Source organism: Schistocerca cancellata, chromosome 4, assembly GCF_023864275.1.
Source record: "Schistocerca cancellata isolate TAMUIC-IGC-003103 chromosome 4, iqSchCanc2.1, whole genome shotgun sequence".
Taxonomy (NCBI): domain Eukaryota; kingdom Metazoa; phylum Arthropoda; class Insecta; order Orthoptera; family Acrididae; genus Schistocerca; species Schistocerca cancellata.
The window spans coordinates 637536783-637564218 of NC_064629.1; the positions used below are offsets into that span (position 1 = coordinate 637536783).

A 27436-nucleotide genomic window follows, 5' to 3' on the forward strand; every position below is an offset into this window, starting at 1 on the left:
TGGAGGTAACTACGTCCATGCAAGATGAACCATGTTCGACAATGTTTCTGGGCGCATTACGTGTTCCCACCTCTCGCCATATGGGCGTACGATCAGAACCATTATTCTGACTGAATACGCTCTCATCCGAGTAGAGCAAACGACACCTCTCCTCGTTGGTCTAGTCCCCACGCTCTTGGCATCATCGCAAACGGTGCCGCAGATCTGCGGGCGTCAGCGGAATACAGTATGCTGGTCGCTGGGCAAAGAACCGCCCCCACGCAGCCGCCGTACAACTGCTGAGCGTTAGACTTCGTGCTTTGCAGTCCTGTTAAATGCGGTTGCAATTGATCCCGCTGTTTCCTCCTCTAATTCGGGCAGCAATGCCTGTGGTTCGGATCGCTCATAATGCGCGTGAAACAATGCTGTGAGCAATACCAGAGTCCTGGGCTACACTCGTCACATTTCGTCCTTCTTCCAGTTTCCCGATGATTTTTCTTCGTCTGAAGTCATCCAGATGTTGTCTCTGGGCTATATTGTAACGAGGATGAACATCATAGTAATTAATCGCAGATTGACACACACTATATTTTCCCGTTCCTCCAACTCCTTGTGTTTCGCGACCAGCCTCAAAAATGGTTCAAATGGCTCTGAGCACTATGGGACTTAACATCTGTGGTCATCAGTCCCCTAGAACTTAGAACTACTTAAACCTAAGTAACCTAAGGACATCACACACATCCATGCCCGAGGCAGGATTCGAACCTGCGACCGTAGCGGTCACGCGGTGCGACCAGCCTCATTTGGCGCTATACGAGGTGCGACAATAAAGTTGGGGTTGGGTTGGGTTGTTTTGAGGGAAGAGACCAAACTGCTAGGTCATCGGTCTCATCGGTTTAGGGAAGGACGGGGAAGGAAGTCGGCCGTGCCCTTTCAAAGGAACCATCCCGGCATTTGCCTGGAGCGATTTAGGGAAATCACGGAAAACCTCAATCAGGATGGCCGGACGCGGGATTGAACGGTCGTCCTCCCGAATGCGAGTCCAGTGTGATAACCACTGCGCCACCTCGCTCGGTACGACAATAAAGTAATGAGACTGATGTGAAAAAAATGTTGCTTACCGTTTTAGTCAAGTTTAGTGTTGTCTCCTTCAAAGTAGTTCCCTTCTGATTGCACACACTTTTTCCAACGCTTCTGCCATTGATCGTAACATTTCTGGAACTCATCTTCTGTAATATCCTCCAAGACCCTCGTCACAGCTTTTTGGACATCTTGTGTTGTTTGAAAATCGTGTCCCTTGACCGCCGTTTTGACTCTTGGAAATAGAAAAAAGTGGCACGGAGCGATATGTGGTGAATAAGGTTGGTGTGGTAGTACTGAAATTTGTTTTGAGGTTAAAAATTGCTGTACTGGCAGAGCAGTATGGGATGGCGCATTATCGCGATGCAGAATCCAATTATCAGCAATGTTGGCACGGACACGAAGAACTCTTTTACGAAGTCTTTCTAAAATTTCATTGTAGTACTATTGGTTAACTGTTTGTCCAGGAGGCACCCACTCTTTGTGAAGAGTTCCCTTGGAATCAAAGAAGCACACAAGCATGCATTTCACTTTTGACTTTGACATGCGAGCTATTTTTGGTCTGGGTGATCCCTTTGAGCACCATTGCGAACTTCGGCGTTTTGTCTCTGGATCGTACTGAAAAAAACAACTTTCATCACCAGTGATAACACGGCTCAACAATTCTGGATTGATTTCCGTTTGGTCTAACAGATCGGCTGCCACATTTTTCCGTGTTTCTCGCTGTTGTAGTGTGAGTTTTTTTGGGGACCATTTTTGCACAAATCTTTCTCATACCGAGATCTTCAGTTATTATTAGACGAACCGTTTCTCGATTGATGTTCAGTTCTTCTGCAATCATTTTCATGGATAATCTACGATCAGATCGTACGAGTTCACGCACCCCGGCCAAGTTGATATCCATCCGGCAGATTGATGGTCATCCACTGCGGTCTTCATCTTCAACATTCGTTCTGCCTTCACTAAACATTTTATGCCAATGAAAAACTTGAGCTCTTGACATAACCTCCTCTCCAAAAGCCTTCTAAAGCTTACCGTAAGTTGTCGTCGCGTTTTCACCCAATTTAACGCAAAACGAAATGGCATACCATTGCGCAATATTTTGCGGTTCCATTTCCGTGACGAGAGACACAAACATGTGTTAACTTATTGCAGCACAACTCACGACTAAGCAGTTGCATCGATGTGAAGCCTGGACTAGAATCAGGTTATAGACCAAGGTCAAAGATATTGTGCCTACGTAAGTCTGCCGGGTTGCCACATCTTGAAAGAAAATCAGTCTCATTACTTTATTGTCGCACCTCGTAGTCACGCCGGTATCATGCCATGTGACGTCCAGGTTTCTGTGCACGACTGGAAGACGCTGGCAACATGCTCCCGCATTTTGATCCATGTTCACCGAGTTATTAATATGTTATGTTACTGTACCTGTTATTAAGTTTTGCAGAGCACTGTAGTTTTGTAAGAACATTCAGCATAATTAATATTGATGTCCGCCAAGTCGGCAACAACTGTGGGAGTAAGACACAAAAAATAAATATTATGACACCGCGCATGCAATAAATATTCGTGACGCATCTTAAATGACAATGGTTTTGAAACATTGTTTAAACTACATTTTCTCTTCAGAAACATCCAGCAAATGGTGATGATGCTTATTGTGCGTCTTATGAAGTGATGTGACGTGTTGACGGTTATTAACTTCTCTTCGAGAGGTTAAATAAATCAAATATATCCTCAGAAAATTAGTAATTAGAACACTAGGGATTAAAAATACACTTAAATTCTTGAATTAATATTTTTCTGACAGCTGAAAATGAACTGACGAAAGCAAAAGATATATGCTAGTCTAGTTTCTTTTCATGTCATTTGAGACTCGTGAAAGATAGCTGGCAGTGACAACGACGTCAGTGATGTGAGTAAATGCACACCTGTTCAAACGTAAAAGAAAAAAGAATAATGGAAGTTTAGTTTTTAACATTTTGCCAACATCGAGTTCGAGGTCGATGTGAACAAGCGTAAGAAAGAGCATGTGGATTTGTTCAAAAACCCGCTCTGCATTCGGCTTAGGGAGTCCAGAGAAATCTAAGTCTGGATGACCGGAAGAAGAGTTAAGCGCCCCTTTTTCTGTATATCAGTGCACTGTGTTGTCCACAATACCATCTCACTCGGTATATGTCTGGAGTAGTCTAGGCAAGGTTGGTTGGTTGATTCGGAGAAGGGAACCAAACAGCGAGGTCATCGGTCCCATCGGATTAGGGAAGAACGGGGAAGGAAAACGGCCGTGCCCTTTCAAAGGAACTATCCCGGCACTTGCCTGAAACGATTTAGGGAAATCACGGAAAACGTAAATCAGGGTAATCACGGAAAACGTAAATCAGGGTGACCGGACTCGCAGCAAGGGACCTCAGCACGGTTCACCCACCATTATTCCTTAAAAATGCACACTCTTTAGCACAGTGGTCGTCAAACTTATTCACTTAAGAGACAATACTGACACTGTAGGGCGACACCTATTGCCGCGTATGGAGGGAGCGCGGAGTGCGTTAAAGTGGCCACTCAAAGAGAAATTCAGTTTTCACCAAACTATGGTTTCTGATAGAATCTTATCAATTATACATTTAGAAGCTACATATTATAAGCTTTCACCCCAAATATTTTAAGTGAACAAGGAAATAATATACTAGAACTACATTCAGTTTTCTGAAGACATACACAGTGACCAATTTTCCATACCTAAGCTGGTATTGTGGCCAGTGCCACTGCAACAGGACCCCATGTTTGTTTTCCTGATTGCCGGGCACATTTTCTAGGCGTCTGCATGCCCTACTATCTTAAAGAATACCAAACGGCTGCAGCACAGCGTTTTCAATCTGACTACCGTAGTGAGCCAAATATAATGTAAGAGTTCACAATTTTCACAAAACCATAGAATGGCGGATGATAGCTTTATATATCAAAGGATTTAGAAATCGGTTTTATCTGTTGTATTATGTACGTTTTTTTGGAAGTAACTAACTCTTATTGGGGTGAACACCTTGGCCACTTTACCCGACGAGCAGTGTGGCCACTTTTCCCGATCTGACACTTTGTCGGCATTGGTGATTCACAGAAGAAACCAATATACTGAAATAATAACAAGGAACTATATTTGTAGGGCAAAAGACGTTGTTTAAACAGTGATTTTTTTAAAAAAATTATTACTTTTCATACATGAGATGTACCAAGAATTATATGACTTATCTTACATCAGACGACTCAAAAACAAAAAAGTTTTTACTAAGAAATAACGGACAAATTTCCTCCGTCAATCTCACTGACGCCGCGGGGAGTGGCCGCGCGGTTTGAGGTGTCATATCACGGATTACGCGGCTGCCCCCGCCGGAGGTTCGCGTCCTCCCTCGGGCATGGGTGTGTGTCTTGTTCTTAGCATAAGTTAGTTTAAGTAGCGTATAAGTCTAGGGACCGATGACCTCAGCAGTTTGGTCCCTTAGAAATTCACACACACACATCAATCTCAGTGACAACAATGGCGATATTTAGCATATTAGAACTAGTCTGACCACTTCTCGGCAGGCGGCGGCACTGTTCAGGGAAAAAATATCCAATGGCCACTTTTCCCGTCCTGACCACCTTACCACAACTTCCCCTAACGATCTCATTACTAACTGGTAACCTACATAAATAAATATCTTATATTAATTAATAACAATAATTGCAATATGAAGCACGATCAAAAATGTCTATTAAATGTTTTGAATGTAATTTTTCTTTTACTCATTGCGTTGTTTCACAACAGCCCTGCAAATATGTACCACATTTGAAGATGACCGCCTCTATAATGCACATTGACGAATCCATGTTATTTCCGCTTGACATTTATGCCATAGCAGCTGATAGGTGCTAGTTGCACTCTCTCTTGAGTTGTCAGCCCTGGAAGTCAAGCAATAAAATATTCCCCCTCTCACTTCTAATAACCATGCAGTGACCGCCCTACATACCACTACGCCTCTGACATAAGCAGCAAAGTTTATTTAGCTCACGGTCAGATTCACCAACCTCAATTAAAATCAAGATTATCTTAAAATGTTACCGTCTCTGTAAGTATTTTTGTTTGTTACTGAGCAAGAAAAATATATTCTTAAGAAGTTGTTAACCTTAGTTAACGTGTTTGGATTCGGCGTTAGTTGCTTGATGCATATTATTATAAAACAGGACTGAGAACCGTGGGCCGCACTAATACTTGATTCGGGTCGCATGCCCCCCGCGGACGCAGTTTTCACCACTACTTTAGAGCAATGTCGTTTTTGGGGCAATGAAAGTTATAGGAATAGTTGATCAATTAATGAAGCTGATGCTTCGTATATCTTTCATGTCACAAAATATGTTACAGCTTTAACGCTTTCTATTTCTAGATTCACGCTTTTGTCCTGCGTCTCAAATCCGCGAATCGTTCTTTGAAGAACTGGTTTAGCCTATGTGACAATATCAATTACTTGAGGGTTGTGGCGTACGTCAAATGCTATTCCCAGAGAAAAAGAGTATAATGTGTACTAAAATATATTTTAGTAGTATACGATAATAAGCAGGATAATTCCGTGATGATGTTACAAACTTTCAAGGATGATGGAGAAAGGTAAACATAACAGTTAGAGATGAGGGATTCTGGTCCGGAAACGACGGAGTCGGAAGTTGTAAGCAGACATCGTTCTGATACCTCTGACAGTGGGATACATGTTCTAGGCCTGTGGTTACTAAGTCTGTAGGACAGGCAACTTTTAGAGGTGATAATATGGACCAAAAAAAGAAACAAATCTCCAGCAAACATGGACTCTAAAATGCATACCTTAGCTTACGAGCTATGAGCACTTGTTCATCTTCAAAAAATGTTCAAATGTGTGTGAAATCTTATGGGACTTAACTGCTAAGGTCATCAGTCCCTAAGCTTAGACACACACGGGACCAGCCGCACAGTCCATGACTGCAGCGCCTGAGACCGCTCGGCTAAACCTGCGCAGCTGTTCATCTTCGATACTGTGCAACAAATCTCTTCTGTTGAACAAATGCCCATAGCTCTTGCGGTGTGTTTTATAGAGCGTATGTTTACTAGACGTTTTCTCTTGTTCTGGTCCATGCTACCACCTCTGAATGTTGCCTATCCCAAAATCTCAGCAACACCAGTCCTGGTAAATGTATTCCACTGTCGAGGTATCAGAAGGATTTTCACTTACAACTTTCGATTCGGTCATTTCGGGGTCAGGGTCCCTTACTTCAAGATGATACATTTGCCCGTCTCCATCATCCTGGAAAATCTGTGACAGCATCACGGTATCACCCTGTATAAGACATTGGAGAAAACCCGCGACAACTGAATAATAACAATGTCTTCTAATGTAGTTCGCCGTCGCATTTAATTTCACAACGATCACCCGTTTCGTTCTTTACTCAACATTTTCAGATTTCTAGCAACTGCAGAGCAAAAAGTCGCTTTCATGTGCAGAGTACAGCGTCCATAAGTCGCTAATAGATAGTCGGCCATCATTGATTTAGAGCTTATTTCCTTTATTTGTGAGTGGATGTCTTCGTCAATTGCCCTAAGAGAAATAAAGGAAGATTTCGCATTCAGTCGAGGATGATGTCATTAGGGACACAGCACCTGCTGAGTCTGGACAAGGATTGGAAAGGAAATCAGACGTGTTCTTTTCAAAGAAATCTTCCTAGCGTTCACCTTAAGGGAGGTAGGACGTCAAACGGGCCGACTTGGAGTAGGAGAGGCACCACAGAACATTTTAGTTTCCACTGTCTATACTTTTACAAATAAATTCATAAAACTTTGTCAGCATGGCCAGGAAGGATTCAGAATTCACCCCCATAGCAGTGGAAGTTCGAAAACATAACGAAATAATTTTTTTTTCATGTGAATTTTCGCCGGCCCGAGTGGCCGTGCGGATCTAGGTGCTACAGTCTGGAACCGAGCGACCGCTAAGGTCGCAGGTTCGAATCCTGCCTCGGGCATGGATGTGTGTGATGTCCTTAGGTTAGTTAGGTTTAATTAGTTCTAAGTTCTAGGCGACTGATGACCTCAGAAGTTAAGTCGCATAGTGCTCAGAGCCATTTGAACCATTTTTTTGTGAAATTTCATCATTTTTTCGCTTACTAATGGCTGCATTTGTTGCTATAGGTACACTTTTCTTCGTAAGTAAGAGAGATTCTTCGATGAATTTTGCACAGCATACAAACCATACTTACAAGTGTATAAAACTCTAGAATTTTCCAAATCTATTAAAATCTGTGGTAAAAATTGAGGTAATTAACTAAAAAATTTGTATTCTTTCTAAACATGAAGTTTAAAATATAACAGTTCATTTGTTTTTTCATAAATTAAATAAATTCTAGAGTTTCATACACCTGTGAGTATGTTATGTATGCTGTGCAAAATTCATCGAAGAATCTCTCTAACTTATGAAGAAATGTGTACCTATAGCAACAAATGCAGCCATTATTAAGTGAAAAAAATGATGAAATTTCGCACGTAAAAAAATTGATTTTGTTATGTTTTCGAACTTCCACTGCAATGAGTGTGAATCCTGAATCCTTCCTGAAGATGCTGACAAAGTTTTATGAATTTGTTTGTTAAACTATAGACACTGGAAATTAAAATGTCCTGTGATGCCTCTCCTGCTCCAAGACGACCCGTTTGACGTCCCACCCCCCTTAAGCGATTTGGAATCCGAAATCTAGGAGGTCTAATGGGAATTTGAACCCTGTTTCTAAGAATGTATCCCAAAGCCGCGTCCACACCAGCGCGCCGCGCAAAACCATTAAAAGTCGTTCAGGAGAGTGCGGAGCGTCCTGTGTGGACGTCGAACCGCGCCGATCTGCTCCGCTTTGCGCAGCAACGAACTAGTCCCGCGCACTGTAAATACATCAAAGGAATTCGTTCTTTCGTGAACAGCACTGTTTGGACAGCGCTTCTTGTTTTCCATTGTTACTGAAGTGCTGCGCCCCTACGAAGATTCTGTTCCATTATGGCTTAGGTGTCTGGTTGGTTGGTTCTGAGAAGAACCGTTGTGAAGTAGTTTCGCATTCATGTTTAAGCCAGGAGATCTGTAGTAGATAAGTCTGGCTCTCAGGTCCTTCACCACCAAGACTCTCCAAAATATTTAGGAGTCACTCTTGATAGAACCCTCTCTTACAGGAAGCACATAGAAAGCACCGCATCAAAGCTGAGATCACGCAATAACATACAGAAGCTGAGTGGTACCTCATTGGACGCAAGAGCTATGACACTGCGATGCGCTGCCTTAGGACCGGTCTATTCTGTTGCTGAATGCTGTGCCCCAGTGTGGCTCAATTGCACACATGTGAGCCGCGGTGGTCTAGCGGTTCTAGGCGCCCAGTCCGGAACCGCGCGACTGCTACGGTCGCAGGTTCGAATCCTGTCTCGGGCATGGATGTGTGTGATATCCTTAGGTTAGTTAGGTTTAAGTAGTTTTAAGTTCTAGGGGACTGATGACCACAGATGTTAAGTCCCATAGTGCTCAGAGCCATTTGAACCTTTTTTTTTTTTTTTTTTTTTTTGCACACACGTGAGAAAAATTGATGTGGAGCTAAATGCAGCAATGCGGACAATAACAGGCTGCATCAAACCTACTCCTCTATACTGGTTACCATCTCTAAGCAACATTGCGCCACCAGACCTCCGAAGACAGAACGCCGTCCGAAAGGAATACCAAAAATTACTTAAAATCCTCGAGCTTCCAATGTACTCCGAATGAACCGATTAAAATCTAGGCAGCCATCTGTCCTACTCGCAGAATCGCTACGGGCAGCTACTTTCAGTATCAACAAAAAGTGGACAGAAATGTGGAACACTATTGCCCATGAGGAACATCAGACCCTCCATAGACCTTACACAAGACTAGCCGGTATGGAACTAACGCGACGTGCCTGGAAAACAATTAACCGGATCCGCACAGGCAACGGCATCTGTGCTGAAACCTCTACCGATGGAACCGGGCTTCATCTTCTCAGTGTGACTGTGGAAATGAACACCAGACGATCCATCACATTGTAACAATCTGTAGCAGAACGGCTTACCATGTGAACTTGGAAGATTTCTTTGAAGTGACAGAGGCAGCCCTTGAATGGATAGACAAATTAGATATTAATTTTTAGACTTATTTTTTAAATTATAAATCATGAAATTAATATATTTTTTGTAAAAATTTGTAAAACTATGTAATCCACAATTGCTAGTCGCTGTTCATATGTAATGTCATACGCTAAATAAATAAATAATGTTCCATTTTGCTCAATTCTGCGCTGCTCAGCGGCGTTCTGCGCCACGCGACGCTGCACGGTACAGTCGTGTGTGTATTCAGATGTCAATCGTTGTGCATCGAGTATATCAACTGGACATGAGATACTAGGTCGCCATTTGCCTAGATGAGTATAGGCAACAACCTAAGAACAATGCTGCGGCTGATCCGTTTACCAGACAATCTGTCGTCATTCCGATGCGCGCCCTTGATATGCTTCAGGTCATCTCCCTACGTCATAAGATAGTACGCTATGCGATAAAAACTATACAAGAAAGTCGTAGGTGCCACTCTTTATATGAGAATAGGAACCAGCAAGAAGTACTGAACCAGCTGAAAGAAGTTCAGAAGGCGTTTCTGAGCCTCACTAGCTTGTTAAAGTGCGGTTCAGATCCCTATCCGAATAACCTGACGTAGGTTTCTTACGATTTCCCTAAATCACAGCTAGCGAATACTGGGACGGATCTTCAGTTATTGTACTGACGGTTCTTTTTAAACAACAGTTGTATTTTTTGCCTTAAAGTGACGGTGTATTTAAATTGCTGCTCCGTCTTGTTACAGGCATGATAAATTATGTGCGAGGCTCTGTATCGACTTGGCTTACTATCTTTGCGCCGCTAGGGTCATACCGTCTTTGAAGTTGTCTCCAAGGTATGCATCATCTGTAGCATTTGTTATTTAACTGTCACGCGGGAACATACGAACGTGAGAAAATGTTACTGCCGTGGTTTTTATCTGTTTTTTTTTAATTATGTTTTTATTATGTACTCTATGACTTGGACACAGTTCGTACTGCCTTAGAATTCGGACTAACGGCTGTACTTAGGTCTATGTGCATATCTGCAACTCAGATTTGTAAGTACCATTAATCAGAGTTATGTGTATTTTATATGGGACACGTGTTTCTTTCTGTGAAACACTGCACATGCTGATACGCGGTATGCTTCCAGCTGCTTGAGGATGCCGGCCGCGGTGGTCTCGCGGTTCTAGGCGCGCAGTCCGGAACCGCGCGACTGCTACGGTCGCAGGTTCGAATCCTGCCTCTGGCATGAATGTGTGTGATGTCCTTAGGTTAGTTAGGTTTAAGTAGTTCTAAGTTCTAGGGGACTGATGACCACAGCTGTTAAGTCCCATAGTGCTCTGAGCCATTTGAACCATTTTTTTGCTTGAGGATGAGTGATACTCGTAATTGCAACAAATAAAAAAAATAATCTTTGACAGTGGAAATGACCATGTTTAACCGTTCAGTAGCGTCACAGCCAAGTTTCTAATGTTCTGTCTTTAACGTTCTTGATATTAACAGAACGTTTTCTATTCTCCCCTAGAAACAACTTCTACTGTTAGCTCCCTCAGAATTTGACACTTTGAAGTAAAGAGTCGCTGATTTTGAGATATAGAACAATAATTAAAAAAAAATACGCGACAGGAAAATCGGGGTTGACCATCAGCGTGTGATTAGTGCCCTTAACTTGCAAAAGAACCCATCGAAGTGGCACTGTGCATAAAACTTATTTATTTTTCAGTGGATTCACTAAATCGGTTTAGATGTAGGGATGCCTTAAACAAAGTCCTAGCCGATTTCTTAAACTCTTTCTGCTCTTTGCCTAATTAACTAAACGTCGACAGAATGTAGAACTTTTTATTTGCCCTATAAATTATTTTTTTAAATTGGTATCAATATATTAATTATTCGTAGGTCACGGTGCAAAGCTATGGCCAGACTCTCATTTACGTCTGGACCACCGAGCACGGAGATAGATTTCACTTCCTAGGTTGCGTAACATTTACTCTCCACACGGCACAACACACGTGGAGTGGAATCCACTTTCTATAGCCGCCTCGACGTTAAAGCTGCTTTCTGCACCCGCTTCTTTCGTTTCAAGCGCTACGAGAAACAAATGTGCCAAACGATCCCTAAGACTTGTGTAGCGAGGTAGAACTAAACAGATGCCCGTGAGCTTTAACTATTTTAGTTAAGAGAGTGTGGATAGTGAAGATCAAGTGTGTGTGTGTGTGTGTGTGTGTGTGTGTGTGTGTTGGGGGTTTATGGGCGCTCAACCGCGAGCTTATCAGCGTCCTTACAGTAATGAAGGGCAAGAGGATCTAGTACACGCACCGCCAGTTCGATAAACTTCAGTATTATTAACAATTAGCTGATTCTCAAAAGACATGTTTTTCATAAACTTACGTTTAATCAGCGTCTAATTAAAAAACGGGCAAAATTAAGACGTAAATTCACACATCCGTTGCTAATGCGGACAAGGGCACAAATGATTTCCCGCTAAGTAAGGAAGATTTGGAATTAACGTCCCATCGACGACGACGGAGCGCAAGCACGTATTGTGGTAAGGGTGGGAGGGGAGAGAGGGAATCGGTCGCATTACTCCAAATGAAAAATTTCGGAATTTGTCTTCAGGGACGTAGAGAAACCACTGAAAACTTGGAACTGATTGGCCACACTGGAATTTGAACCTCCGTCCTCCTGTGTGCGAGTAACCAGTGCACCACTTCTTTCAGTATTTCGTTCCGGCTTATCAACAAGCCTGTTGTTCCAAATCAGCTACCCTTAGCGTGTTCGTCAGAAATCTTACGTCACCTCTCCATAAAAACAGAAAAGAAAGTCAAATCTTAGAAGTAACTTAATGTGGAGAATTGGAGATTGGACGAAGGTAGCACTTGACTAAAATCACTGTTTCTCTGAGAACAGTATACACTAGGGGGTCACGTAATTATGACATCCTGTTAGAATCCATAGTTACCACAGTTTGCTACGAACGCCGAGAGGCTGGAAAAGATGAAAGAGGCGGAGTGATGTACCGACAGATCATCATAGCTAACTGGAGCGGTTCTGTCATAAGTGCTTCTCACATGTGTTATAAAGTGCGTGACGGAGGATTCAAAAAATGAGCGCGACAGTCCCACAAATGTCTGTTGGTTGAATAACCGGGGAAATCCTTGGCCAGCAAACCTTAATCGTTTTCCTCCGGCCATTTGAGAATATTTGTAGCCATATGGCAAGATCATAATCTTGCCGGAAGATCGCATCCTCCGCTTACAAGACTGTCATCACACGTGGGTGAACATGACTGCCTGGAAAAAAGGTGGAGTACGCAGAAAACATGGTCAGATGTCAAAGTAACTTTATAAACGGGTACACACCATTGGCGGGTATGTAAATGATTGGAGTTCCAATTCCCTGTGACATGTAGAACGGCTGCTAGAGTGCATTAGTGCTGTTCGTTTTTAATGTTGTTACCAGGCCTGATACGGTATACAGGGTAGTCCATTGATAGTGACGGGGCCAAATATCTCACGAAATAAGCATCAAACGAAAAAACTACAAAGAACGAAACTCGTCTAGCTTGAAGGGGGAAACCAGATGGCGCTATGGTTGGCCCGCTAGATGGCGCTGCCATAGGTCAAACGGATATCAACTGCGTTTTTTAAAATAGGAACCCCCATTTTTATTACATATTCGTGTAGTACGTAAAGATATATGTATGTTTTAGTTGGACCACTTTTTTCGCTTTGTGATAGATGATGCTGTAATAGTCACAAACGTGTAAGTACGTGGTATCACGTAACATTCCGCCAGGGCAAACGGGCTTTGCTTCGTGATACATTACCCGTGTTAAAATGGACCGTTTACCAATTGCGGAAAAGGTCGATATTGTGTTGATGTATGGCTATTGTGATCAAAATGCCCAACGGGCGTGTGCTATGTATGCTGCTCGGTATCCTGGACGACGTCATCCAAGTGTCCGGACCGTTCGCCGGATAGTTACGTTATTTAAGGAAATAGGAAGTGTTCAGCTACATGTGAAACGTCAACCACGACCTGCAACAAATGATGATGCCCAAGTAAGAGTTTTAGCTGCTGTCGCGGCTAATCCGAATATCAGTAGCAGGCAAATTGCGCGAGAATCGGGAATCTCAAAAACGTCGGTGTTGAGAATGCTACATCAACATCGATTGCACCCGTACCATATTTCTATGCACCAGGAATTGCATGGCGACGATTTTGAACATCGTGTACAGTTCTGCCACTGGGCACAAGAGAAATTACGGGATGATGACAGATTCTATTTAGCGACGAAGCGTCATTCACCAACAGTGGTAACGTAAACCGGCATAATATGCACTATTGGGCAACGGAAAATCCACGATGGCTGCGACAAGTGGAACATCAGCGACCTTGGTATGTTAATGTATGGTGTGGCATTATGAGAGGAAGGATAATTGGCCCCCATTTTATCGATGGCAGTCTAAATGGTGCAATGTATGCTGATTTCCTACGTAGTGTTCTACCGATGTTACTACAAGATGTTTCACTGCATGCGATGTACTTCCAACATGATGGATGTCCGGCACATAGCTCGCGTGCGGTTGAAGCGGTATTGAATAGCATATTTCATGACAGGTGGATTGGTCGTCGAAGCACCATAGCATGGCCCGCACGTTCACCAGATCTGACGTTCCCGGATTTCTTTCTGTGGGAAAAGTTGAAGGATATTTGCCATCGTGACCCACCGACAACGCCTGACAACATGTGTCACCGCACTGTCAATGCACGTGCGAACATTACGGAAGGCGAACTACTCGCTGTTGAGAGGAATGTCGTTACACGTATTGCCAGATGCATTGAGGTAACGGACATCATTTTGAGCATTTATTGCATTAATGTGGTATTTACAGCTAATCACGCTGTAACAGCATGCGTTCTCAGAAATGATAAGTTCACAAAGGTACATGTATTACATTGGAATAACCGAAATAAAATGTTCAAGCGTACCTACATTCTGTATTTTAATTTAAAAAAACCTACCTGTTATCAACTGTTCGTCTAAAATTGTGAGCCATATGTTTGTGACTATTACAGCGCCATCTATTACAAAGCGAAAAAAGTGGTCCAACTAAAACATTCATATTTCTTTACGTACTACATGAATATGTAATAAAAATGGGGGTTCCTATTTCTAAAATATGCAGTTGACATCCGTTTGACCTATGGCAGCGCCATCTAGCGCCATCTGGTTTCCCCCTTCAATCTAGACAAGTTTCGTTCTTTGCAGTTTTTTTCGTTTGACGCTTATTGCGTGAGATATTTGGCCCGGTCACGATCAATGAACCACCCTGTATAAGGGGCTTGAACAGTATCAGATGTTCAGTGATCACTGTGAAGGGCAGGGACGTGCCACGCATTGTGTGCGGCAGCATTATCAGCACCAGACTAAGTTTGTAAGGGGCCTAACTGTGCGACTCCATTTGGCCAGCTGCTCGTAATGTGCAATGTCCAGATTTATGGGGGACTCCGATGTGACAGAGACACAGTGTTGTACTACATGGGAATATGAGGGCAGGCATAATCGTCGTCAAGGTTCCAATCGGCCAGATCAAACACCGCATGGGGGGACTGTCGTATCGTGCACTAAGCAGTTGTAACCCCTTCACATCTGCGCCTGTCTTCCGAGAACAAGTCTTCCGAGAACAAGTATGACACACGTTGTGTGTCATATCACGCCTTAATTACCAGACTATATTTTCCCTCCTCCGCGGACTTTGCCACTCGGTTTCTGTCAGTTGTTTAATTATATGGATTTCATGTCTCGATTTCTACTCGTCTCCAATGTGAGAGAGAGTCAACTATTACGGTTCTTTATCATGTGCTGTTCCTCCTGTGGAATATTTTGTAATAGACGACTGTCTAAGTTGACGATCTCTCACTTCAGTATTTATCCTTGTGATCACTATTAATTTCAACAAGAACCACACCCACTACTCACTTCTCAGGGCTAACACCCTGACCCTTTTTCAATCCGTTTCCATTGCACACATTTTATCAAATACATCTGATTCGGAGGGTGGCGATCTGCATATCAACCAGATTAATTCGATTCAGATCAAAGGCATTGTTTATGTTTAAGCGTAACCCAGTGGTGCCTTGCAGAGTCATGAGCTATAAGCGGTGTATCGCATCCAGAATGTGGTTAAAATAACGTGGCTGAATAGTTTGGAGACGTGACATTATAGTGCAGTTACAGAAGAACGCACAATTTTCTGAAATTGGGAAGTTTCGAAGGAGATACTACCGGTTACTCAACAGAAATACCGTCCCACTGTGATATGATACGTAAAATTGAAATTTCATCATTTTCTCCAGCGCAGAAACCGAGACTTCTTTGAAGTTTTTATCTGGTACACTGTGGCTTTTGGAGTGAAATTGTCAATGTTGATGTACGTGCCTCTGGAAAAATAAAGCTTCGTTTGGTTTAAACATTTTAAGCACATTCATTTCCCAGGGGTTGGAAGCGTTTGCAAGGACGTTCTGATCTTGTTCGAGGGCATGCCTGTGCTAATTCAGGGTACTTCCTGGGGTGTGTGAACTTCGGAACGTTATTTTAACAAATAAAGTAGAACTCAGTGTCGTTGTCTACTTACTTGCTATTTTGATGCTGTAACTAGTACAACAGTAATAAAAGAAGTTATAGCTTTCACCGAGGGCGGTGCGGTTCAAGATCTGCAGTATCATAAAACGGGGCAACTTTGTCACTGAGGTATCACTTCGTAACAACAGATTACTCCATGTTATGTTACAAAAAGTGCTAAAAGTGTCACAAATTTGCCCAGTTTATACTATTTCTAATTCTGTTTCTGGAATTTCATTTACTTCTAAGAAAACATTATTTCATTAGGTTAGGTGACGCCCTGCTGTGCCTTGTAAAATAGGGATCGAGGAAAATCGAAGTTAATGAGCAAAACACTGTATGGTGTGTTAGATTATGGCCAGGCAGATTACTAGACGAGAATGTTAGAAACAATTCACATGCTTTAATAGAACAGGTGACAGATTACGCCATATGTGTTTCGAATTCAGAATCTATTTTTGCTTACGATTTGTATTTAATAATGGATTCTGGCAGCATTACTTACTCGTTGCCAGCTTTAATGACATATGTATTTCGGGAGGTTTCTTGAAAATATTTTCAGCGTTAACAATCGACCGTAATTGTGCTGTTTAGGTGGTAACATGTACTACTGCTGAGCCAGTTCTTGTAAGAAGAGAAGCCTTTGAGAACACGGAGCTGACGACAACCAAAGGCTTCTTCGTGGTCCTTGTAGTCACGAAACACTTCCGCTGAGAGCCTTTTTTCCTGAGAGTTCACCTGCGAAAAAGAAGACTGATGTGGGTAACAACGTAGGCGTATTGTTCGTAACCCATAGGGAATTTGTTAATACCTCATACACGTTGTTTTAGTCACGTTTCGAGAATACACGCAAAATTTTGTCTCCAGCATATAAACAGTCGCGAGCATATGTTGCACCAGTTTACTTTAGTGATTATTCAGATATAATAAATCTAATCGATTTATTATAATTTGTTTTGTATTGTAAAGGTGAAAATCTAAACATGGCTCTTTAAAGAGTCACACTATTCATTACATATCTGTCTAGAAGTCCCGCTATACAACTTCGGTCATTACTTCTTTTAGGAGAACACATCCGACATTCAAACACGGCCAGCAACTGTACTGCAGCAACTTCGAAATAAATATGTTGCAACTTTCCTTGGAAATCCCTTGAATCGCTATCGCCTGAATAAAAATTTGTTTATTTAACTGACGTTTTTTAAATTATTATCTTTTATGGTTGAATTACATTCCAACAATTCGAGCTATTTCTTTAGATAAGAAGCTTATAGCCTTAGGTACAGCATGAAGCAGTTGCATTTGGAGTTAGTGTCGCCGCTTACAATCGTACAGCCAACATACACTAACGATCATAAGTTTTCGATGGCCTATCTGTGGATCTGTGGTTAAAAGAGGTATTTCATTTTGAATATCCTATCAAATCCTCGTTCTGATAATAAAACAAGTATAAACAAACAAAAACTAAGTGTCTCTGTTGTATATTTAACTGGTTGTTCGCATAGAGGGGTGCTGTCGAGTATACACAGCAACACTGACGTGCCTTTACCTAACTCGGTTCCATTTGAATAGGCCCCATATCTTCAGCTGTCTGTGAACCAATCAGTTCGCATTAGCTTACGATACATTGTGTGCATCTAGCAGCGTGTTCATGTACCTGATCATATTCGTACCATATTACCTCGTAATGGGACGAAAGCAGGAGATTTGAACTGAACGTGCCGTAACTGTAGCCCTGCACCAGGATTGCTACTCTAGTAGGACAATAGCAGCAGAAGTTGGCGTAACCCAGTCTACAGTGGCGTATACGCTGCAGCGGTTCAAGAAAACTGGTGCCAATGCAAATGTTTCGCGATCTGGAAGACCCTGAATAAGATCGTACAGGGACGGTCATTTCATATATGTACAGAGTAAACGTCAGAGGATTCGTACCGCACCTGAAATTCGTGAGGAAGTAAGGAGCAAAAAATGGCTCTGAGCACTATGGGACTCAACTGCCGTGGTCATAAGTCCCCTAGAACTTAGAACTACTTAAACCTAACTAACCTAAGGACATCACACACATCCATGCCCGAGGCAGGATTCGAACCTGCGATCGTAGCGGTCGTGCGGTTCCAGACTATAGCACCTTTAACCGCTCGGCCACTCCGGCCGGCGAAGTAAGGAGCATGCGAGCTGCTCCAATCTGTCTCAGCACTGCTATGCCGTCTTCGTGAACAGGATTTAAAGAATTGCGTAGTGGTCAAAAAAAACCTTTACTACACAAACAAAATAAGGTGAAAAGATAGCAATAGGTAACGCAACATAAAGAACTGGAGCTTGCAGCAAATTGTCCAAAGTATTATTTACGCACGAATATAAGTTAGAAGTATTTTGCATGCCATCGTCGACTTCGTGGAGAAAGTACGAAAAGTCACTGGGTGACAACAACAGTAAAGCTTGGTGGAGGGTCGGTCAGGGTGTGACGATATTTTGCGGGTGATACAGTCGGTGATCCAGTGGGGATTAATGGAACATTAAATAAGAAAGGTATCACAGGATACTGATCAACTGTGCAGCTCCATCTGGTCGTGAGTTTGTTCTACAGCAGGACAATGATTGCAAACGTGCTCCTCATTTGTGCAGAGGGCACATCAATAGAAAAACTGAAGAATATTATTTGACCAAATCAGTCACCTGACTTTAATAATTCCACTGAACTCTTACGGAATGAACTTGACAGGGATGTCAGAAAACTGAGGTTTAATACTGAGGATCCATGGAATAATTTACAGACATGTTGGACTGCAACTTCTACTAAAACACTACAAAATCTTATCTCCAGAAACCAAGGGTTTGTGCAGCTATTCTAATAGCAAAGAGTAGATACGTTTAGAGGTTAAAATCTAAACCATATTGTATTGCACTTAATGATAGAGAGAGAGGAAACATTTGCTTTGTTGGTCTATTTAGTTTATACGATGACTTTGTACACTAGTATATAGTTCTTATCATGGGTAATCGGGAACTTTTGACCATAGTGTACTGAATCAGTACCCCGACGAACTAATTCATAAACAGAGTGCCACGGCCATAAAAGAATTTTAAGAATTTATTTGGTATTTCCAGCAGTGACGTCCACTGTGTGTGCAACGTGTATCTGGATCACAGCGGTAAAACACCATCACTCGCACAGACCAGTAACCAAAGCTTCAGAAAGGAATTGCAACCGTTATTTGTTGAAAAACATCTTCTTCTTTTTTGCTGCGCAAATACACAGAATTTTGCTCACGCCACGATATGCTTTCAGGTTCTGGCGCGCTTGTAACCGCACCTTAATTTGTACTAGCGGGGCGAGGAAGCACTCTCAACCGCCACGTGTAGCATGCAAGGACGGCCCAAGGACTTCCTCCTGGTTCGGGTCGCGGCCTGGACCTTTCGTATTTCTGGCAAGTCTGCTGGTTGCCTCGATATTTCATCGTTTGTGGAACACCAACCCAGAAATTTACCAGCAATTATTGTGAAGCTGCACTATCATTAGTTTAAAATTTTAAACGGGGAATACTACACCTGAAGACGAAACCTTCCGATGAGTTTATCTCCTTTGTGGCACCAATTAAATAATGCAAACTAAATCACAATGCACTATGAGAGAATTATAGAGCTTAGATTATAACACTGTCGTAGTAATTTGCTGGTTACTTTGCTGGAAGCACTTCAGATAAAATAATTTTCATCTAAGTTAAAGTGTTTCATAGGCTCCTTCACTGCAAGACTGAGGCAGCTAGCCACAGGTGAAGAAAAAATGCCACACTTATCGGCATTCGATTCCTCTTCCAGATTCGAGACAAAAAAAAAATGTGTGTGAAATCTTATTGGACTTAACTGCTAAGGTCATCAGTCCCTAAGCTTACACACTACTTAACCTAAATTATCCTAAGGACAAACACACACACCCATGCCCGAGGGAGGACTCGAACCTCCGCCGGGACCAGCCGCACAGTCCATGACTGCAGCGCCTGAGACCGCTCGGCTAATCCCGCGCGGCTCGAGACAAAAGTTTATGTAACAAAATCAGATCTGGTGCATTTTGAAAATAGATGTATGAAAACCGGGAGCTGGCAACACTCACATCGTGCAGCGCATCGGTGTGTGCAGAGGAACGTGTATCACCAACACCGATTCAAAGGAAGGCCTCGGCGCTTGTTCGTGACGTCACGTCAGCTAGGCACGGCGAACGCCAGGTCTGTTGCAGGCAGAAACGCCTGGGCGTGCTTATCACTATAAATCTCTTATTTTTGGACAAAATGTTTGGTATTGTTTTGGATCCTGCAATTTTATTTAGATGAAAGATTTTCTTTCTATCGTAAAGCTACAAATGAAGATCATACACTCCTGGAAATTGAAATAAGAACACCGTGAATTCATTGTCCCAGGAAGGGGAAACTTTATTGACACATTCCTGGGGTCAGATACATCACATGATCACACTGACAGAACCACAGGCACATAGACACAGGTAACAGAGCATGCACAATGTCGGCACTAGTACAGTGTATATCCACCTTTCGCAGCAATGCAGGCTGCTATTCTCCCATGGAGACGATCGTAGAGATGCTGGATGTAGTCCTGTGGAACGGCTTGCCATGCCATTTCCACCTGGCGCCTCAGTTGGACCAGCGTTCGTGCTGGACGTGCAGACCGCGTGAGACGACGCTTCATCCAGTCCCAAACATGCTCAATGGGGGACAGATCCGGAGATCTTGCTGGCCAGGGTAGTTGACTTACACCTTCTAGAGCACGTTGGGTGGCACGGGATACATGCGGACGTGCATTGTCCTGTTGGAACAGCAAGTTCCCTTGCCGGTCTAGGAATGGTAGAACGATGGGTTCGATGACGGTTTGGATGTACCGTGCACTATTCAGTGTCCCCTCGACGATCACCAGTGGTGTACGGCCAATGTAGGAGATCGCTCCCCACACCATGATGCCGGGTGTTGGCCCTGTGTGCCTCGGTCGTATGCAGTCCTGATTGTGGCGCTCACCTGCACGGCGCCAAACACGCATACGACCATCATTGGCACCAAGGCAGAAGCGACTCTCATCGCTGAAGACGACACGTCTCCATTCGTCCCTCCATTCACGCTTGTCGCGACACCACTGGAGGCGGGTTGCACGATGTTGGGGCGTGAGCGGAAGACGGCCTAACGGTGTGCGGGACCGTAGCCCAGCTTCATGGAGACGGTTGCGAATGGTCCTCGCCGATACCCCAGGAGCAACAGTGTCCCTAATTTGCTGGGAAGTGGCGGTGCGGTCCCCTACGGCACTGCGTAGGATCCTACGGTCTTGGCGTGCATCCGTGCGTCGCTGCGGTCCGGTCCCAGGTCGACGGGCACGTGCACCTTCCGCCGACCACTGGCGACAACATCGATGTACTGTGGAGACCTCACGCCCCACGTGTTGAGCAATTCGGCGGTACGTCCACCCGGTCTCCCGCATGCCCACTATACGCCCTCGCTCAAAGTCCGTCAACTGCACATACGGTTCACGTCCACGCTGTCGCGGCATGCTACCAGTGTTAAAGACTGCGAGGAGCTCCGTATGCCACGGCAAACTGGCTGACACTGACGGCGGCGGTGCACAAATGCTGCGCAGCTAGCGCCATTCGACGGCCAACACAGCGGTTCCTGGTGTGTCCGCTGTGCCGTGCGTGTGATCATTGCTTGTACAGCCCTCTCGCAGTGTCCGGAGCAAGTATGGTGGGTCTGACACACCGGTGTCAATGTGTTATTTTTTCCATTTCCAGGAGTGTAGTTCTGTATTACTGAATTCTGTCGAAACAAACGTAGATCAAATTGAGAAGATGCTTTGCCCCATTGCAAGCCTCGGAAATTTTACATTCAAGTAACTATATTTACGTGATCCATTTTGCTATCGAAACTTACCCCAACCCCCTTATAATGAACTAATTTCTTTTATTTATTTATTTATTTTCGTTTGACATCGACACTGGAAATGTGAACCAATTGACATGTGTAAATGTCCAACTGTTGCCAGTCATTAGATTACAGTCGTTTTCAACGAAAGGAATTCTAAACAGGAAACAAAATAGCTTCATACATCGAAAATACTGCTGAGCTTAAACTTTTTTAAACATGCACATTAGAAAAGATAAATATTCCCCTCTTGCAACTGAAAGGAGAAACTTTATAAGATACAAAAATTTTATTCGATAAAACAAGTGTCTCTCTTTTGCCTCTCCTTCTGTCCCTCACCCCCTCCCCCAACGTGTACAATCGCAAGATATTTCATTAACATTCAGTGCTCCTTCTTCTGTCCCCCACCCCCTCCCCCAACGTGTACAATTGCAAGATATTTCATTAACATTCAGTGCTCCTCACCCCATAGTCAACCAAGATACCTAAAGAATAGCACCAATATGTTCACAGTTTCTTGTAAAAGCAACCCAGTACAAACCTAACTTCCTCAGATTTACAAATAAGGTAAAGAAGCACGAATTCTGTTGCTGCTGGACCATGAAGTTGTTTCTGTATGTCAATACTTCAAACAGATGGAAATTTAAGTTCAGGAGTACACTATTTGTTAAGAAGTGTAATGAATTGCACAATTAATTGATTGCAGAAATCTCTCAGAACAATGTGTGTTGGTCAACTACCGCCAATAGTTTCACATTTTCCTGTGTCAGAGAGGGAGACACCACCATTATGAGTATGCCTGCAACAGACCTGGCGTTCGCCGTGCCTAGCTGACGTGACGTCACGAACAAGCGCCGAGGCCTTCCTTTGAGTCGGTGTTGGTATCACCCCACACTACCCAACGAGCCGTCGTAGCTCTCTGCATAATCTACAAAGACCTCAAACCTACACCCATCATGCTGCTATGGTTCGAATACTCGTCGAGTCTTTTATTTATTTTTTATACGTCCGTTTCCTAGTTCTCGTCGTTTATAAGCAGGACATTTTGTCATATGACAATAGCCTATCGCATGACACTGGGATCCATTAAGGCATGCATGTGTCTACTAACTGCGCAGTGCACAACCATAACGGATCGTGCCAATTCATGTAGTGCGGCTTCCCCATGCAATACACAAACCATGAATACGTCGATATGCTTTTGGTGCTGGGTGCATTAGATAACCAAGCTGCTTCTGCTGCTCGTACGTATGCTGCACGATGCCCTCAAGGCGCCATCCCGATAAGAATGTTTTTCGGCGCCTGGAGCAACGTCCTTTGGAAACCGGCAATCTTCGTCCACAAGTAATGCAAAGAAGTCGACCAAGGACTACACATATTGCACAGACAGAGGACGCGATTATTGAAACAGTTCACCTGTCACCGCGGCAAAGTACCCGTGATATTGCAAAGCAGTTCCAAATATCTCAAAGACTGGTTGTTGAAGTGTTCCACGATGGAGAACTGCACTCATATCATTACACGTTGACTCAACACCAGCCACCAGAAGACCGCATTCGAAGAGTACGGTTTTGTGAATGGTTTTTGCGCCAAGTGGAAGACAACTAACACTTTATAAATATTGTGATATGGACTGGAGAATCTAGCTTCACTCTTGAAGGTATTTTCAACATCCACGACAACCATTCTTGGTCAGAACACATCCCACTTGTCACTCGTGTTAAGAGGCTTTCAGGCACGCTTTTTGCATAAACCTGTAGGGCTGGAATCGTGGGAGGAATGCTTTTAGGTCCTTACCTATTGCCGAACAAGTTGATTGGGTCCCTGTACCCTACGTTCTTTGCAATATATTGTCTGACGCATTAGAAAACGTTCCACTTGGTGTTCGACGGTAACTATGGTTTCAACATGACGGTGCACTGCGACACTTGGGAATGAATGTTCGTAATTACTTAAATCAAGCGTTCCTAAGGAAATGGATTGGTCGTGAAAGCCAATATTCTGGCCTTCACGTTCCGGACCTTAATCCACTACCTTTTTATTTGTGTTGACACTTAAATGAACAAGTTTATACCTGTAGTACTCTACACATGGATGTACACGACCTAATAGCTCGTGTGCATGTCGTTTCGGCAATGGTGGATGCAGGTGTGTTGCGTGGTGTCCAGCATAGTATGCTCCAGAGAGTGGCTAAGTGTTTGCAATTGCAAAGTGGTCGCTTTGAACATTTTCTCTATTTGTACGTACCGGCTCTGCGAAAGTAAGGCTGCATATGAAACGTTCGTGGCCGAGCGCTTCTAGGCGCTTCACTCGGGAACCGCGAGACCGCTACGGTCGCAGGTTCGAATCCTGCCTCGGGCATGGATGTGTGTGCTGTCTTTAGGTTAGTTAGGTTTAAGTAGTTCTAAGTTCCCGATGAAGACTTAGGTGCACCTGCAATTTCCGCCGAGCGAGGTACTGGCCGGTTGTTTCACAACTGGAATCCGCCGCGCTGTCGGATCAGGGGAGCAGGAGCACCATTCCCTATTTGACATATGCACTAAGATTTGATAGGAAGTAGTTATACTAGAATAACGTAAATTTAGAATACTAACATCACTAACATAGGTAGGGACTGCAGCGATTCCGAAAGTAGTATGCCAGCCCAGTGCCAGGGGCGCGCTCACTGGGATTAGCTCAGTGAGCAGGCCGTTTTTTAGTAGGTTTGTATTTTGACTGGTACACCTGTAACGCTGCAGAGTAGCTAGATTTAGAATAACCAGAGAGTAGTCAAGTAGTTAGATTAACCCTGTCCATAGTAAGTGCCATTAATTAAGTAGTATAAGCTGCTTGTTTTCAAGTATAATAATTGGACCCACTAATTAGATAAGGTGGTGGGTTAGTGTATAAAATACAATGTTTTGTTATTTATGAACAATTTGTATCACAATACCTTCTTTTTGATTGTTTTATAATAATGTTGTTGTATCAATAAAGTGTTTATTTTCTTTAAAAAAAAAGAAAAAAAACGAAAAAAAGTTCTAGGGGACTGATGGCCTGAGATGTTAAGTCCCATAGTGTTCAGAGCCATTTTATCAAACGATAAGAATGGAATTATTGTGCGTAACAGAGTGTGCAATCTTGTGTAGCCTGCCTGTTGTATTTTGTCGTGCCTCATTGGATACGGACGACGTTAATGAATCCACTATTACTTTCTATTGGCTTCGTACGTATCATGGACGAAACAAAGTGCTCGTTTACATCTGTAAGAAGTTCGTGTTATGTCTTAATGTTTAAATAAAGGTAGCAGAAATGCAAAAGATACTGCATTTTGAAGGTGTAAATTGGATACAGTTTGATACTTAAACTTAAAATAAAGTTTGGTGCGAACGTGACATGAACATCAGCGAGTCAATATATCCGTTCTCCATGGCATCATCTCAGCTCACTGTGCTAATCGGACAGAGCGCAGAGTTCATGCTACCTGTTCTTAGCCACGCTGCACGCAGTTGCAGCACTCCCAGAGCCTCGATTTTTAAAATCGCATTTGTATTGAACCTACTGGCGGTACTGGATATTGCTAGATACAGTTTTGTCTTGAACTGTGAAGAGGAATCGTATGCTGACCGTCAAGTGCGCCATTTTCTCTTCACCACATACTATAAGACAAAAAAGATTCACCACAAAGGAGTTGTGGAAACTGGTCCCAAACTAATATTCATATAGGTATCGACGGGAAATACAAAACTATAAAAAATGGCTGCCGGTGATGAAGGTGTGACGCTGCAGCGCAATTTCACCGCGCAAGAGGCACTCAGAGCCCCACATTCATTGTCATCGATCCGACGTGCAACTGGTACTTCAGTAAACCACAATACACGGCTCAAGAAAAGGGAGCTGAGCTCACGACAGCCCATGCGCCGACTACCATTGATCTCAGTACACCAACACGTCCGTTTGCAGTGGTGCTGGGCACATTTGGCTTATAATCTCATTGACTGGAGTAGAATTGTCTTCAGTGATGAGTCCTTCTTCGAACTGAGCCGCAATGACCAGCGAATATGAGTCTGGAGACGCCCCAGGCAGCAGTGGGATACAAACCTGACTGTCTTCCACGATACGGCCCGACAGCCGGGCGTGATGGCCTGGGGTCTCATTTCTTTTCATAGCAGCACTCCTTTTGTTGTCGTCCGCGGCACACTTACATCACAGCGGTAAGTCGACAAAATTCTACGCCACGTTTTATTGGCCTTCATGGCAATCCATCCTGGGCTTACATTTCAGCAAGATAATACCCACCCGCACGGGCAACAGTTTCTAACATTTGTCTTGCTGCTTGCGCAGACGTACCTCGGCCAGCAATGTCGCCTGACCTCTCCCCAATCGAGAATATTTGGAGCAGTATCGATGGAGCCCCCCAACCAGCTAGGGATTCTGACGATCTAACGCTCCGATTGGACATAATATGGCACGACGTTTCTCAGGAGGACATCCTAAATCTCTATCAATAAATGCTGAGCCGAATAACAGCTTCCATAAGGGCCAGAGGCGGAAGAATGCGTTATTGACTTGCTCAGTTTGTGAATCTCTTTCTCTTGAATAAATGATCCAATTATTCTGACACTATAATCATTTATTTCTCTGTATGTGTACATTACACCTACCGATTTCAGTCCCATTCGGATAATTTATTCTTGTTGTGTCATTTTTTTTTTTTTTTTTTTTTTTGCCTTCAGCCAGAACATTGTGCCCACCTACCTAACAATCCGCATCTCCACCTTTGGCACGGGCTAACAGCGGCGACGAGGCAGGGAAGCAATGAGACTTTGGTAGGTTGCTGGAGGGAATTGGCACCACATTCCAGATCGGGTTCAAACATGGCTAGTAGGGGGGGGGGGGCGAAGGGCAGTACATCAACTGTGTTCCTCGAACCACTCCATCACATTCTTGCCCTTGTGACAATGCGCATTATCTTCTTGAAAAATGCAACTGCCATTGGGAACCATGATCACATGATCGTCATTAATGGATGCACGTGGTCTGCAACCAGTGTACCATACTCCTTGGCCGTCATAGTGCTTTGCACGAACTCCACTGGACCCATGGATTCCCACGTGAGCGTTACCCAGAACATAATGGAGCCGTCGCCAGTTTGTCTCTGTCCCGCCGTATCGTAGATGCAACCACAACGGAGGGGTATTTGTTGAGAGTCAAGACAAACTTATGGTTCCTGAACATGGGCAGCAGCCTTTACAGTAGTTGTACTCTGGATGATTGAGAGATCTGGCTTTGTAAGTCCGAAACCGCGCGACCGCTACGGTCGCAGGTTCGAATCCTGCCTCGGGCATGGATGTGTGTGATGTCCTTAGGTTAGTTAGGTTTAAGTAGTTCTAAGTTCTAGGGGGCTGATGGCCTCAGATGTTAAGTCCCATAGTGCTCAGAGCCATTTTTTGGCTTTGTAACATCAGCCAACGTGGCCTCGCTGTACTGGTACTGCGAGGGACTGGAAGCGAGGGGACATGCAGCTCTACTGGATGGTTAAATGATGATGGCATCCTCTTGGGTAAAATATTTTTGAGGTAAAATGGTGCCCCATTGGGATCTCCACGCGGAGGCTATTCAGGAGGATGTCGTTATCAGGGAAAACAGAATTGGCATTCAACACGTCGGAGCGTGGAATGTTAGATCCCTTAATCGGGTAGGTAGTTAAAAAATTTAAAAAGCGAAAGGGATAAGC

The 27436-nt window shown here is 43.6% G+C and overlaps 1 protein-coding gene across 7 annotated transcripts in view; it reads right to left on the minus strand.

The window, feature by feature from the left end:
• Positions 1-27436, minus strand: part of LOC126183569 (ras-related protein Rab-7L1-like) — a 163902-nt gene that overhangs the window by 109653 nt on the left and 26813 nt on the right. Inside the window, exon 2 of one of the 7 annotated variants that reach the window (XM_049925657.1) lies at positions 16311-16543. The exons of 5 other annotated variants lie outside the window; for them this stretch is intronic. In XM_049925657.1, the coding sequence (XP_049781614.1) occupies positions 16311-16332 (22 nt within the window). In that variant the 5' untranslated portion in view covers positions 16333-16543. Of the gene's footprint in view, positions 1-2487; positions 2571-16310; positions 16544-27436 lie in introns of all 7 variants that reach the window. One more of the 7 variants, XM_049925656.1, reaches the window with a different exon arrangement.